The sequence below is a fragment of the Ictalurus furcatus genome, chromosome 2 (genome assembly GCF_023375685.1).
Source record: "Ictalurus furcatus strain D&B chromosome 2, Billie_1.0, whole genome shotgun sequence".
Taxonomy (NCBI): domain Eukaryota; kingdom Metazoa; phylum Chordata; class Actinopteri; order Siluriformes; family Ictaluridae; genus Ictalurus; species Ictalurus furcatus.
The window spans coordinates 2,230,601-2,242,897 of NC_071256.1; the positions used below are offsets into that span (position 1 = coordinate 2,230,601).

Here is a 12,297-nt window from a genome sequence, read left to right on the forward strand (position 1 = left end):
ATTGAGGTCAGTGCAGTGTGCAGTACCTCTCATAAGTCTGTCACATATAATTAAACATGAAAGCGTCCACACCGAGGCTGAAGAGATTCCTCCGAATCTTCCCTCGGATTTGAATCGGCATGACCCTGTACCCGAGTGCTGAGTGAACCCGAGCAGGAGCACTACACCACGCTGCGCACGCAGCACATATTTACATATTCCTTACACGGCCACACATCTGTGGAACATCCATGGATATAATGTATGTCGTTAAAGCATCCCCCCCCCAACTCCCCCCCCCACTCCCCCCCCCCCCCCAAAAAAAAAGTGTGGTGTGTGTGTGTGTTTAAATAATCGTTAAGTGTCACTAGATGTACAGTAGAAGCTAAAGATTTTTTAAATACACAATCCCTACAGCTAATTACTAATAATGAGTTCTCTGATTAATTGTGTGTGTGTGTGTGTGTGTGTGTGTGTGTGTGTGTGTGTGTGTTCTGTGTAGGAGATCAAGCACGCAAGTTCTTTCTGCAGTCTGGACTTCCTGCTTCAGTACTAGCTGAGATCTGGTAAGAACACACACACACACACACACACACACACACACACACACACATTTCTGCAGTACACACAGTCCTTATCGAGTACATCTGATGGTTTATATAAAGGTTGCCTTGTGTTGGATTGCTCTCTCTCTCTCTCTCTCTTACACACACACACACACACACTCTCTCTCTCTCACTAGCTGCCTCGGGGGTGCTGCAGCTACCCGTAAATTCTGCTTAGCTTCCCCATTGCACCTCCATGCATTTCATTAAAACTATTATTATTATTATTATTATTATTATTATTATAATAAAGGTTGTATATGCAGGGTGCTCGGTGACTTAGCGATTAGCACGCTTGCCTCACAACTCCGGGGTTGGGGGTTCGAATCCTAATGTACAGAGTGTACAAAGATCCATTTGAATTAAACTCAGATTGATTACAGATTATTAATTGTAGTGGCGAAGTACAGGGACGTCATTACCGTGCTCTCGGGCTCGGGTCTGGCGTCGTCAGAGCTAGCAAAGCGGTGGCGGATCCATTTCTTAAATATTAAAAATAAATGACTAAAAATAAACGGTGCGCAGCTGATCCACAATATTCCAGCACTGCACACACACTTCCTGTCTCCCTGCATTATTTATTAAACACACCCCGTGCCCGTCGGTTTATATCCTGCTGCGGCTCTTTGTACAGACTACAGACGTGCGGCGATTAAAGCCCGGGGACGTTTCCTCACCTCACGCACGGCGTGTTCAGGACACTCGGGCCAGTGTCGAAGCTCTGGGGTTCGGTCTGCACCGCACGCTCGACAATAAACTGATTAGTTGAAGCAGTGACGTCACTTCCTGTCTCTGGCTTCACGGTGTCAGGAGCAGTCGTGTCGTTGTCTGCAGAAGGAAAGGAAGTGTAATAAATAACGCACGTTTATTTATAAATAAATAAATCTATCAGACATGACGTGTACAGTGTGGAATTAATCCACAGACTTCATCAGTGTGAAAAACCCTGTGACAAATGTCTCTCTCTCACACACACACACACACACACACACACACACACACACACACAGACTACTTTCAATGGGAGTGTGTGACTAGGTGGATTGTGTATTTGAGGCACAGGAGACAGTGTGTGTTTGAGTGTGTGTATGTGTTGTGTAGAGGATTTATAATGTAACCACTTCCTGTCTGTGTCTTCCTGTCACTTATGGTCTGATACAAATTTGCTGTCTTCAAACAGGATGTAGAATGACTCCCACAGGAAGTAGAATTATAGTTTTGGACCTGTGTTAAATCAGGAATATTATATAATACATATAACTTATCTCTCTCTCTCTCTCTCTCCATCCTGGTCTCTCCTTCTCTCTCTCTCTGTTCCTCTCTCTCAACATCCCTGTCTCTCATTCCATCTCTCTGTCTCTCTCTGTTCCTCTCTCTTTCCATCTCTCTCTCTCTCCAACTTTCTGTCTTTCTCTCACTCTATGTCCCGGTCTCTCTTTCCATCCCTCTGTTCCCCTCTCTCTTTGTCTCTGTCTCTCTTTACATCTCTCTGTCTCTCCCTCTCTCTCTCTGTCTCTCCATCTCTCTGTGTCCCTTTCTGTCTGTCTCTCTCTCTCTCTCTCAGGGCGTTGGCTGACATGGGGAAGGATGGAAAGATGGATCGTTTGGAGTTCTCCATTGCCATGAAGCTGATTAAGCTGCAGCTCCAGGGTCAGCCCCTCCCTCCGTCTCTGCCAATCGTCATGAAGCAGACCCCGGCGCCTGTTATGACATCATCGGCGCGCTTCGGTAAACTGTGTGTTAGGAGCGTCCGCGTGCGTTATGACTCACTGAAATGATTCGAACAGCGAGTATTCCCGGAGTTGTGATTCAGAGTTTGATTCAGCGCTGTTTAAAGAAGAGAGGAAGGGTGTGTTCATCGTCAAAGACCTGGTTACATATTAAGAAGCTGCTTTACAGCCTAAACATCACATGGAAATCATTACAGAAAACAAGTTGTAGAAGAATGGAAAAGAACTTTCATCTGTGCTGATGATTAACAGCTGTGTTAATGGAGTGAAGCGTTTATGACTCGGATATTACGAAAAAATGGTGTGAGCTCATAACATCATGGGGGGGCATTGTGTGTGGATTGAAGGACATTGTGTGTGTGTGTGTGTGTGTGTGTGTGTGTGTGTGTGTGTGTGTGTGTGTAGGTATGGGCTCAATGCCAAACCTATCTATCATGCCAACGATGCCCATGCTGACCCCGATGCCCGTCGGCTCCACCGTGACCTCCATGACCTCTCTGACCTCTATGCCAGCTGTGCAACCTCTGCTGCCTCTGATTCCTGACTCGCTCAGCATGCCAGCCTTACCCAACGGCACTGCCACGGTGCTGACGCCAGCCCCAGGTAATACACACACACACACACACACACACACACACACACACACACACCAACACATATACTGTACATATACAGAATTCATAAATAAACACCTTCTGGGTTTGGCCACACCCACGTTGGGATTAAATCTGAATAAAATTAACCCGCCCGACTCCCCTTCTCTCTCTTTCTGTAGCTCTCTCACTCTCTGCAGGTCTGAGTAAATCTCACTCCCTCTTGGACTTGGCTTCCAGCAGGTAGTGAATCAGACTCTCGCACACACACACACTCGCATTTCTATCTGCATACACAACCTGCTCCTCAATCTACTGCGTTCTGATTTCATTATTAGACGTTACTAGTCATGATTAGATTTGCCTAAACTGCACGTGTATAAATACTGTCACATTTCTATGCTTTACCGTTAGATGATGTTCGAATAACCTCAGCTTGTCTCTTACATGTACTGTGGCTGTTTGGTTGTTGTTGTTGTTGTTGTTGTTGTTGTGATTTCTGATTTCCCATTGGCTGCCACCAGCTCAAACTCCTCCTCCACCACGTCTCTGGCAAGCAACTCCCCCAAAACCGGAACGTCTGATTGGGCGGTGCCTCAGTCGTCCCGCCTCAAATACCGCCAGCAGTTCAACATCCTGGACAAGCTGATGTCCGGATACCTGTCAGGTGTGTGTGTGTGTGTGTGTGTGTGTGTGTGTGTGTAGGGGGTATTGTGAGTGTGTTTATGATTAGCCTATTCATTTTCAGGTAACTTTGTGAGTGTAGAGTTACCGTTCTACATAAAATAAGGTATTATAGATAGGTAGTTGATAATTGATCAACGCGTGTAGATATGAGTTCGTGGGTGTGTGTGCGTGTGTGTGTGTGTGGGTGTGGGTGTGTGTCTTCAGGTCCGCAGGTCAGGAATGCTCTCACTGCTTCTAACCTCACCCAGACCCAACTCGCCACCATATGGTGAGTGCAGATAAACCTTATCAACATGTTACATATCCAGGATGTGTTTACACCTGTACACCTGTTCAGAGAGAGTGTGTGTGTGTGTGTGTGTGTGTGTGTGTGTGTGTGTGTGTGTGTGTGATTAGGACTCTGGCGGATGTGGATCGTGATGGTCAGCTGCGAGCAGAAGAATTTATTTTGGCTATGCACCTCGTGGACATGGCCAAAACGGGCCGTCCGTTACCTTTGACCTTACCTGCTGATCTCTTGCCACCGTCTTTCAGGTAACACACACACACACACACACACACACACACACTTAAAAATGCACATCTTAAATATACAGAATAAAGTCAAATAGAGTGTGAGGTCCCTTTAAAAATATTCATGTTCCTAATGTTGGTGTGTGTGTGTGTGTGTGTGTGTGTGTATGTGTGTAGAACAGGGAAGTCATGTGACCTACCAAATGGGTCCATTCCTCTAATCAGCACTGAGTTCATCGAATTAGAACCTGCACACAAGAGCAAGAACAATGGTATACACAAAGACACACACACACACACACACACACACACACACATTCTTGGTATGCTCATGCTTTCTTGTTTTTAAATATTAAAATAAATATATATTTCAATACCTTGTTGAATTCTGGATAATGATTGGTTAGAAGATGAATTTTGTAATGTGTGTAATCGTAGACGTGGTGAAGTTTCCCGTCTCAGCGCTTTGTCGCAGTTAAAGCTGTAACTCTAAGTTTTCCGACATCTTCAGGACAGAGGAGTTTTTCCCGTGTTTCCTTAATTGTCTGATCTCAGGACTTTCAAATAAAAAATTAAGACAAATGGAATAGCGTGAGCGGGTTCTCCTTCGTCTCAGTGTCGTTTGAGGATAAACTGCGGGAGAACTTCCAGCGAGGCAGCATGGAGCTGGAGAAGCGGCGCCAGGCCCTGCAGCAGGAGCAGCGGCGTGAGGAGGAGAGACGGAGAGAGGAGGAGCGGCGGGAGGAGGAGAGGAGGAGGCTGAGAGAGAGGGAGGAGCAGGAGCGGAGAGAGAGGGAGGCTCTGCGCAGACAGAAAGAGGAGGAGCAACGCATGGAGAGGCAGAGAGAGATGGAGAGACGGAGGGAGGAGGAGAGGCTGAAGGAGCTGGAGAGACAGGAGGTGCGTTCAACACAAACACCAACGTCTCGACTGAAAGGAAGTGAGGCCACGCCTCTTTCACTGAGACAGACAGGTACAGAGGCCACGCCTCTTTCACTGAGACAGACAGGTACAGAGGCCACGCCTCTTTCACTGAGACAGACAGGTACAGAGGCCACGCCTCTTTCACTGAGACAGACAGGTACAGAGGCCACGCCTCTTTCACTGAGACAGACAGGTACAGAGGCCACGCCTCTTTCACTGAGACAGACAGGTACAGTTTCCACACTTCTTTCACTGAGACAGACAGGTGCAGAGGCCACACCTCTTTCACTGAGACAGACAGGTACAGAGGCCACACCTCTTTCGCTGAGACAGACAGGTACAGAGGCCACGCCTCTTTCACTGAGACAGACAGGTGCAGAGGCCACGCCTCTTTCACTGAGACAGACAGGTACAGAGGCCACGCCTCTTTCACTGAGACAGACAGGTACAGAGGCCACACCTCTTTCGCTGAGACAGACAGGTACAGTTTCCACACCTCTTTCACTGAGACAGACAGGTACAGAGGCCACACCTCTTTCACTGAGACAGACAGGTGCAGAGGCCACACCTCTTTTACTGAGACAGAGGGGTACAGAGGCCACACCTCTTTCACTGAGACAGACAGGTACAGAGGCCACACCTCTTTCACTGAGACAGACAGGTACAGTTTCCACACTTCTTTCACTGAGACAGACAGGTACAGAGGCCACACCTCTTTCACTGAGACAGACAGGTACAGAGGCCACACCTCTTTCACTGAGACAGACAGGTACAGAGGCCACACCTCTTTCACTGAGACAGACAGGTACAGAGGCCACGCCTCTTTCACTGAGACAGACAGGTACAGAGGCCACACCTCTTTCACTGAGACAGACAGGTACAGTTTCCACACTTCTTTCACTGAGACAGACAGGTACAGTTTCCACACTTCTTTCACTGAGACAGACAGGTACAGAGGCCACACCTCTTTCACTGAGACAGACAGGTACAGAGGCCACACCTCTTTCACTGAGACAGACAGGTACAGAGGCCACACCTCTTTCACTGAGACAGACAGGTACAGTTTCCACACTTCTTTCACTGAGACAGACAGGTACAGTTTCCACACTTCTTTCACTGAGACAGACAGGTGCAGAGGCCACACCTCTTTCACTGAGACAGACAGGTACAGAGGCCACACCTCTTTCGCTGAGACAGACAGGTACAGAGGCCACACCTCCTTCACAGGGACAGCACTGGTACACAAGCTAGGTTTACTGTGCCTCTGTAAATCCAGGTGTGACTGTGCTCTTCCTCTCTTCCAGGCGGCGGAGCGACAGAGACGGATGGAGTGGGAGAGGACTAAGCGGGCGGAGCTGCAGGCTCAGAGTGAAAAAGAGAAGAGAGATATCGAGAGACTGACAGCCAGGAAGAGGAGTCTGGAGCTGGAGCTGGAGGCTGTGGTCAGAATTACACTCTACATAATATTACACGCAGTACAACGAAAGCACCGTCACGTTTAAGCCACGTTTAAAACCTGTTCACCTGTTAGCCGCTAGCACCTGAAAACACGCCAAGTAGCACTTCAGCATGGAAATAAAGTCTGTTCAATTAACACCTCTGATGAATCTTCAGGGAACCAGGCACAAGCAAATCTCAGACTGTCTCCGTGACGCCCAGAGTAAGAGACGGGTCCAGAGGGCGGAGCTAGAGCTCGTCAATCAGAAGAGAGACGGACGCATCGCCGACATCAACTCGCTACAGCTGCAGTTTGAGGTTCACGATGATGCGTTTTAAATGTGTTTGGGGGGGGGATGGGGGGATGGGACTTCCAACATGTAATTGATAAAAAACGCACATACAAATGATTTAAAAACCGGATTTAATATCGCAGAGATGATCACGTCTGCCATCAGCAGGGATGATTTTTACGTCTACAATGCTATTGTATATGTTCTGGTAAATGCATTTGGATCGGCTCAGCACAACATTTCTAACGAACAGATTTAAAAGGTAAATTATTAACGTCTTTTTTTTTTTTAAAGACCTGCATATTTAGAGGTTTAAATACAGATGTTTCGGGGTGGTTTGTCATTGTGTAGAGGGTGAATACTATACTCATGTGAGCTTATTTATTTATTTATTTTCATTTTCTCAGGATGTTCAGAGACAGCTGAGTAATCTGACTCCAGAGAAACAGAGACTGACGGAAAAACTAAGAGACCTCACGCAGACCAACACCATCTGTGAGAACACACTTATGCCTTTTTTAAATCTATTTTTAATGGATGGATGGATGGATGGATGGATGGATGGTTTGATTTCCGACAATCCATCTATGGATGCATCAAGAGATGGGTGGATGAGAAATGGATCCAGGCAAGGATGAGCAGATAGATGGAGGGACTGATGAATGCATGAATTGAGAAGTAGATGTGTATGGATGGATGGATATATGGATGAGAAATGAATCCACAGATGGATGGATGGATGGATGGATATACTGACAGATGAATGCTAGGATGTAAAGATGGACGGTGGATGAATGGATATATGCGTAGATGTTTGCAGAGATGGATGCATGCACTGATGGGTGGGAAATAGATGTCTGGGTGAGTGGATGGACGCGCTGGTAGATGAACGTCAGGACTGACGGATGAAGTGATGGAAACGGAAATGCACAGATGCATGGTTACAGGGTTGGGTAGATGTATGCTTGGAACAATCCATGGATTGTAGATGGAGGCATCAAAGGCATGGAAGGATATATGAATATACAGATGGATAAAATGTCCAGTTTCTACATTTTATGTAGCTCTCCACCCTTTCTCTCTCTCTCTCTCTCTCTCTCTCTCGCTCTCCTTTTCACAGGCGCAGGAGTGAATGATGTGAAGCGGAATAAGTGCGAGAAGGATCTGAGCTGCCGGAAGCTGAAGGAACAACTAGACGCTCTGGAGAGGGAGACAACGGCCAAGCTGTCTGAGGTGGCGCGTTACAACCGGGACATGCAGGTCCGACTGAGCTACACCACGCTAATTCATCTCACAGTGACTTTTTAAAACGACTGTAAAGGTGATCGGCTGCTTAATAAAGCATAGCGGAAGCGATTACAGTGATATAGTGCCATGATTTCCCTCTGCCAAAGATCGAGCGATAACTAAAGCACTTTATTTGCATGCCTTGATGCTAACGTGACTGCACAAGAAAACACACGCAGGCTAACACCGCATTCAAAATATCCATAAACATGTCTGACTGAACCCAGTAACAGATTCCCGATTTATTCTCAGTGATGATAAACGACACTAATGTTGACTTCTTCACTCGCTAATGCCGTCTTACTTCGCATACACGCACACTCGTTTTCTCTCTCTCTCTCTCTCTCTCTCTAACCCTCCTTGTTGTCCTCCCTGTAGTTAGTGGAGATGGACGACTGTATGCTACAGGGACTTCTCTCTTTGCTGGGCTGTCTAACCAATCTCTTCCTTCTAATCAAGGTTCTCTGCTCTCCGTTCTCCTTATTTCATGTGTCACACTCGTCCCTGGGCATCCCTCCATCTTGCATTTGTCTTCTTTGCATCACTACCTTTTTATTGGTGGAAATTTCACCCGTGGCATTATCCAAATATACCGTCGTCATGTCATTCACGTGGGTTCACGTTCACGTTCACTTTCGGCAGGTCAGTAGACTCGAACAGACCAAGCTGCCGAAATGCAAAGGAATACGAGGCCTTATTTACGGAAGACTAATTAAACTGGGACCAGAGCCTCGTTTGTATGAAGTACGAAATCAGACTGATGTGAAACAAGAACTGTAATCCTTGAAGTGTCACAAGACTGAGAGGTGATTGGTTAACTGGTTAATTGGGTATCAGCTAACCGAATCCGGAGAAGGTAACATCCACAGTGAGAAAAGCATTTTTACTCTTAACCCTCTGGCGTCTATCTGTGAACAAGACAGCTTTTTATTTTCAGATATGCGCCAATCGTATGAAATAACCAGTACCTCCTTTTTTTCACCAACCAAAGAACATTTTTTGCTCCACCCACTTAATCATAAATGCAATGGCTAAAGCACTGATGCTTGTTTATAGTACATTTGTGGTGAGTTTTTATGGCAGCTCTGCGTGTTCGAGTTTACTGGCCAGTCAAACATCGTCTAATCCAATTCATAACATCATTAATGCACCCTGGGAACACGGGACTCTAGGAACGAGGAATTCTGGGAAAATAGGGCTCTAGGTATATATGGATCTGCGAGCTTAGGGTTATGGGAATGTAGGGCTCATAGTATAAACAGCTCTGGAAAAAACAGGAACTGGGGACCCTGGGAACGTAGGGTACTGGGCACATAGTGTACTGGGAACGTAGGGTTCTGATGGCATACTGTAGTGGGAACGTAGGGCTCTGAGAACATGGGGCACGAAGAACCTAGGGCTCTGGGAATATAGGGTACTGGGGAAATAGGGCTCTGATGATATACTGGTCTCTTGGGAACATAGAACCCTGAAAACATGGGGCTCCAGGAAAATAGAGACTGGGAGAATAGGATCCTGGTCACGTATGTAATTGGGAACATAAAGCTTTGGGAACATACAGCATTAGGAGTACAGGTCCCTGACAACATAGGACCCTGGGAACATAGGATTCTGGGACTATAGGACCCTGGGTACCTAAGGTACTGGGGACACAGGGCATTGGAACATAGGACCCTGGGAAGATAGAATAGTGGGAGTAAGTAATCCTGGGAAAATAGGGTACTGGAAAGATAAGACCCTGGGAACCTGGTACCGTTAAAACATTGATGTTATTAAATGTCGGTATAGTGTAAGAAACGTTAGGAGGGGTTAGGAGAGTCTGACTGGTGTTGAGAGGCGGTTCAGAGTTCGTGCTACAACCCAAATCTGCAGCCAGCATTTAGGAGGTGTTCTTGGGAACGTTACAGGACCTGAGAGAGAGGCAGCGGCAGCAGCAGGCCGTGCTGGAGCAGCTCAACCGCGTGAAGTTGGAGAAAGTGAAGGAGCTCCAGAGACGGAGGCAGGAAGAAGAGGAGAAAAGGAGGAGGGATGAAGAATTGGCCAGGTGATCAAAGACTACACATATTTACATGTGCAGCATTACCTTGTGTTATCCACACTCAACTGCTTAACACACACACACACACACACACACACACACACAAAAGATGACCTCTGTGTGTGTGTGTGAGCTCAGACAGGCCAAGCTGGAGCAGGAGCTGCTGCAGAAGGAGGAGGCCGAGCGCCAGAGGAGGCTTGCTCAGGAGACAGAAGCCAAACTCAGAGAGGAGCAGCAACTCCAGGCCCAGGCCAGACTCCGCGAGACCCAGGAGAAGGCCGCGCAGCAGGAGAGGGAGGACAGAGAGAGGGAGGAGAAAAGAAGAGCAGAAGAGAAAGAGAGGGATGAGAGAAGGAGCGCGGAGGAGAAGGACAGCAAGGAGAAGGGGGGTGACGGAGTTAACGAACGCGGGATAAATCCTGTGAACACCGCAACCCTTGATCTTCAGTCGCAGCTCTCTGCACTGTTCAACAGTACGGCCGCAAACACAACAGGCGAGTGTGTGTCTCCGCGTGTGTGTACGTGGCCCGATGCACTGTTTGTGTCGACTGTTTACAGTCCATCCTAAATCTCGTTCACGTGTTTGACAGGTACGGGAGTACAACCGACTGGTTTCGATGTTCAGGGCGAGAAGAGCACGCTGAGCACCTACAGAGCGCTTTATCACTTCACCGCCCGCAACGCTGATGAACTGTCACTGGAAGCAGATGGCCTGATAGAGGTACACGCTCACACAGATAGATAGTACATCTACGCGTGTACTTATAAATACATTAACACACATGCACTCCTGTTCTCCTCAGGTGGACGAGTCCACGGTGAGGGAGCCCGGCTGGCTGTATGGCACCTTCCGAGGCAGCAGCGGCTGGTTTCCTGAGAGTTACGCTGAGAAAACCTGTACAAACGATGGAACCGATTCAACAGCAGCCGCTACACAGAACACACTGCCCCCTAGTGACTACTCCGGGTAAAACTCGATATTTACTCAAGGGGTAATTATTCTAGGTCTTGCGCTATTGCTGGGCTTTGCTGCGACCCAAGAAAGCATATTTAGGAAAATAATACAAGTCAGTGTTAATTACGCTCCAGTTAGGTGTCTGCTCGTTTAGAATTTTCTTCCGGAAATTTAGCGCTACGTTTCATTTCAGCTCTGATCCGTTTATACCTTGCATTACTGTACAAATGACATGTTTCAGGTTCTTACGATACACTGTAGACGCCATTTATCGCGATATCTCCTTCCTCCAGGATCCCTCGAGTGGATATAGAAGGACCAACGCCCACACACACTCCTGCAGCGACGCACACACAACACACACAGGTAGGCAGGCGTACGTGAACTAAGACGTAACAAAACGTGTTTGTTTGAGTGTTAAACGTTCGAGCACAGTACATGTAAATCAAACGTGGCTTGACCGTGCGCGTAGGCCGTCGCTCTGAGCGCGTGGACGGCTACCACCGACACTCAGCTCGGCTTCTCCAAGGATGACATCATTACGGTTCTGGAGCAGGAGGAGAACTGGTGGTACGGGGAACTCGGGGAGAACCAAGGCTGGTTCCCCAAAACCTACGTCTCCTTGGTAACCAACACCAACACGCACGCAGAGTAAGTTCTCTCTTTCACTCTTCCAGAGATTTATAAATGTAATACGTCGGTTTTAAATCAGACATGAATCATTATTAACCATTTCGGACCAGACTCTCCACTGAGGAGCGTTAGTCAGAGGGCTCCCCTGCTTTAGAACTTGGCTTAGTTTCTCACAGTCTGTGTCCCAAATTCAAAATCTGCAACTGCTGCCTTACTGAACATCCTGAAGGTCAAACAAGAAAAGTGGCTCCGAAGACTATCCTTGAAATACTGGGTGCGAGGTGGAAGACACCATCGATGGGACACCTGTCCATTACAGGGCACCATGTACATACACATTTATACCTAGGGGCAGTTTAGAGTCCTTCCAGCATGTTTTCAGGAGGTTGTAGGATACTTGAGATCCTGGAGAACCCCGTGTGGACACAGGGAGAACATGATGAAACTCCACAGGGACGGTACGTCCGCGTCTTTACCGGATTCTTCTTTGCTTCTCCTCCAGGCCTTTGTATTCCAGTGTTGAAGATCTGGACCTGCCCGACTCTGTTCCGCTTGAAGGTGAGCTCTGATTTCTTCATGCTGATTTGAACAGTTTGTTAAAACTTTACGGTGTGCCCTCATGG

General features: G+C 47.4%; 1 protein-coding gene and 1 long non-coding RNA gene across 5 annotated transcripts in view; one reads left to right on the plus strand and one right to left on the minus strand.

Annotated features, from left to right (window-relative positions):
• Positions 1-3,453, minus strand: part of LOC128619197 (uncharacterized) — a 24,666-nt gene extending 21,213 nt beyond the window's left edge. The window contains exons 1-4 of one of the 2 annotated variants that reach the window (XR_008387897.1): positions 3,355-3,453; positions 2,740-2,901; positions 2,355-2,411; positions 1,262-1,412 (exon numbers count right to left, since the gene is read on the minus strand). This is a non-coding gene — a long non-coding RNA (uncharacterized LOC128619197). Of the gene's footprint in view, positions 1-1,261; positions 1,413-2,354; positions 2,412-2,739; positions 2,903-3,354 lie in introns of those variants that run through there. The other variant, XR_008387898.1, reaches the window with a different exon arrangement.
• itsn2a (intersectin 2a) overlaps positions 1-12,297 on the plus strand; it is a 36,691-nt gene that overhangs the window by 15,292 nt on the left and 9,102 nt on the right. For 2 of the 3 annotated variants that reach the window (XM_053642269.1, XM_053642276.1), the window contains exons 4-23: positions 482-545; positions 2,149-2,312; positions 2,720-2,917; positions 3,090-3,150; positions 3,432-3,574; positions 3,799-3,862; positions 3,991-4,128; positions 4,285-4,379; positions 4,724-5,007; positions 6,336-6,473; positions 6,646-6,786; positions 7,169-7,256; positions 7,882-8,021; positions 9,956-10,092; positions 10,225-10,580; positions 10,677-10,807; positions 10,890-11,053; positions 11,335-11,407; positions 11,514-11,692; positions 12,177-12,232. In XM_053642269.1, coding sequence (XP_053498244.1) covers positions 482-545; positions 2,149-2,312; positions 2,720-2,917; positions 3,090-3,150; positions 3,432-3,574; positions 3,799-3,862; positions 3,991-4,128; positions 4,285-4,379; positions 4,724-5,007; positions 6,336-6,473; positions 6,646-6,786; positions 7,169-7,256; positions 7,882-8,021; positions 9,956-10,092; positions 10,225-10,580; positions 10,677-10,807; positions 10,890-11,053; positions 11,335-11,407; positions 11,514-11,692; positions 12,177-12,232 — 2,814 coding nt within the window. Of the gene's footprint in view, positions 1-481; positions 546-2,148; positions 2,313-2,530; positions 2,616-2,719; positions 2,918-3,089; positions 3,151-3,431; positions 3,575-3,798; positions 3,863-3,990; positions 4,129-4,284; positions 4,380-4,723; positions 5,008-6,335; positions 6,474-6,645; positions 6,787-7,168; positions 7,257-7,881; positions 8,022-9,955; positions 10,093-10,224; positions 10,581-10,676; positions 10,808-10,889; positions 11,054-11,334; positions 11,408-11,513; positions 11,693-12,176; positions 12,233-12,297 lie in introns of those variants that run through there. The other variant, XM_053642282.1, reaches the window with a different exon arrangement.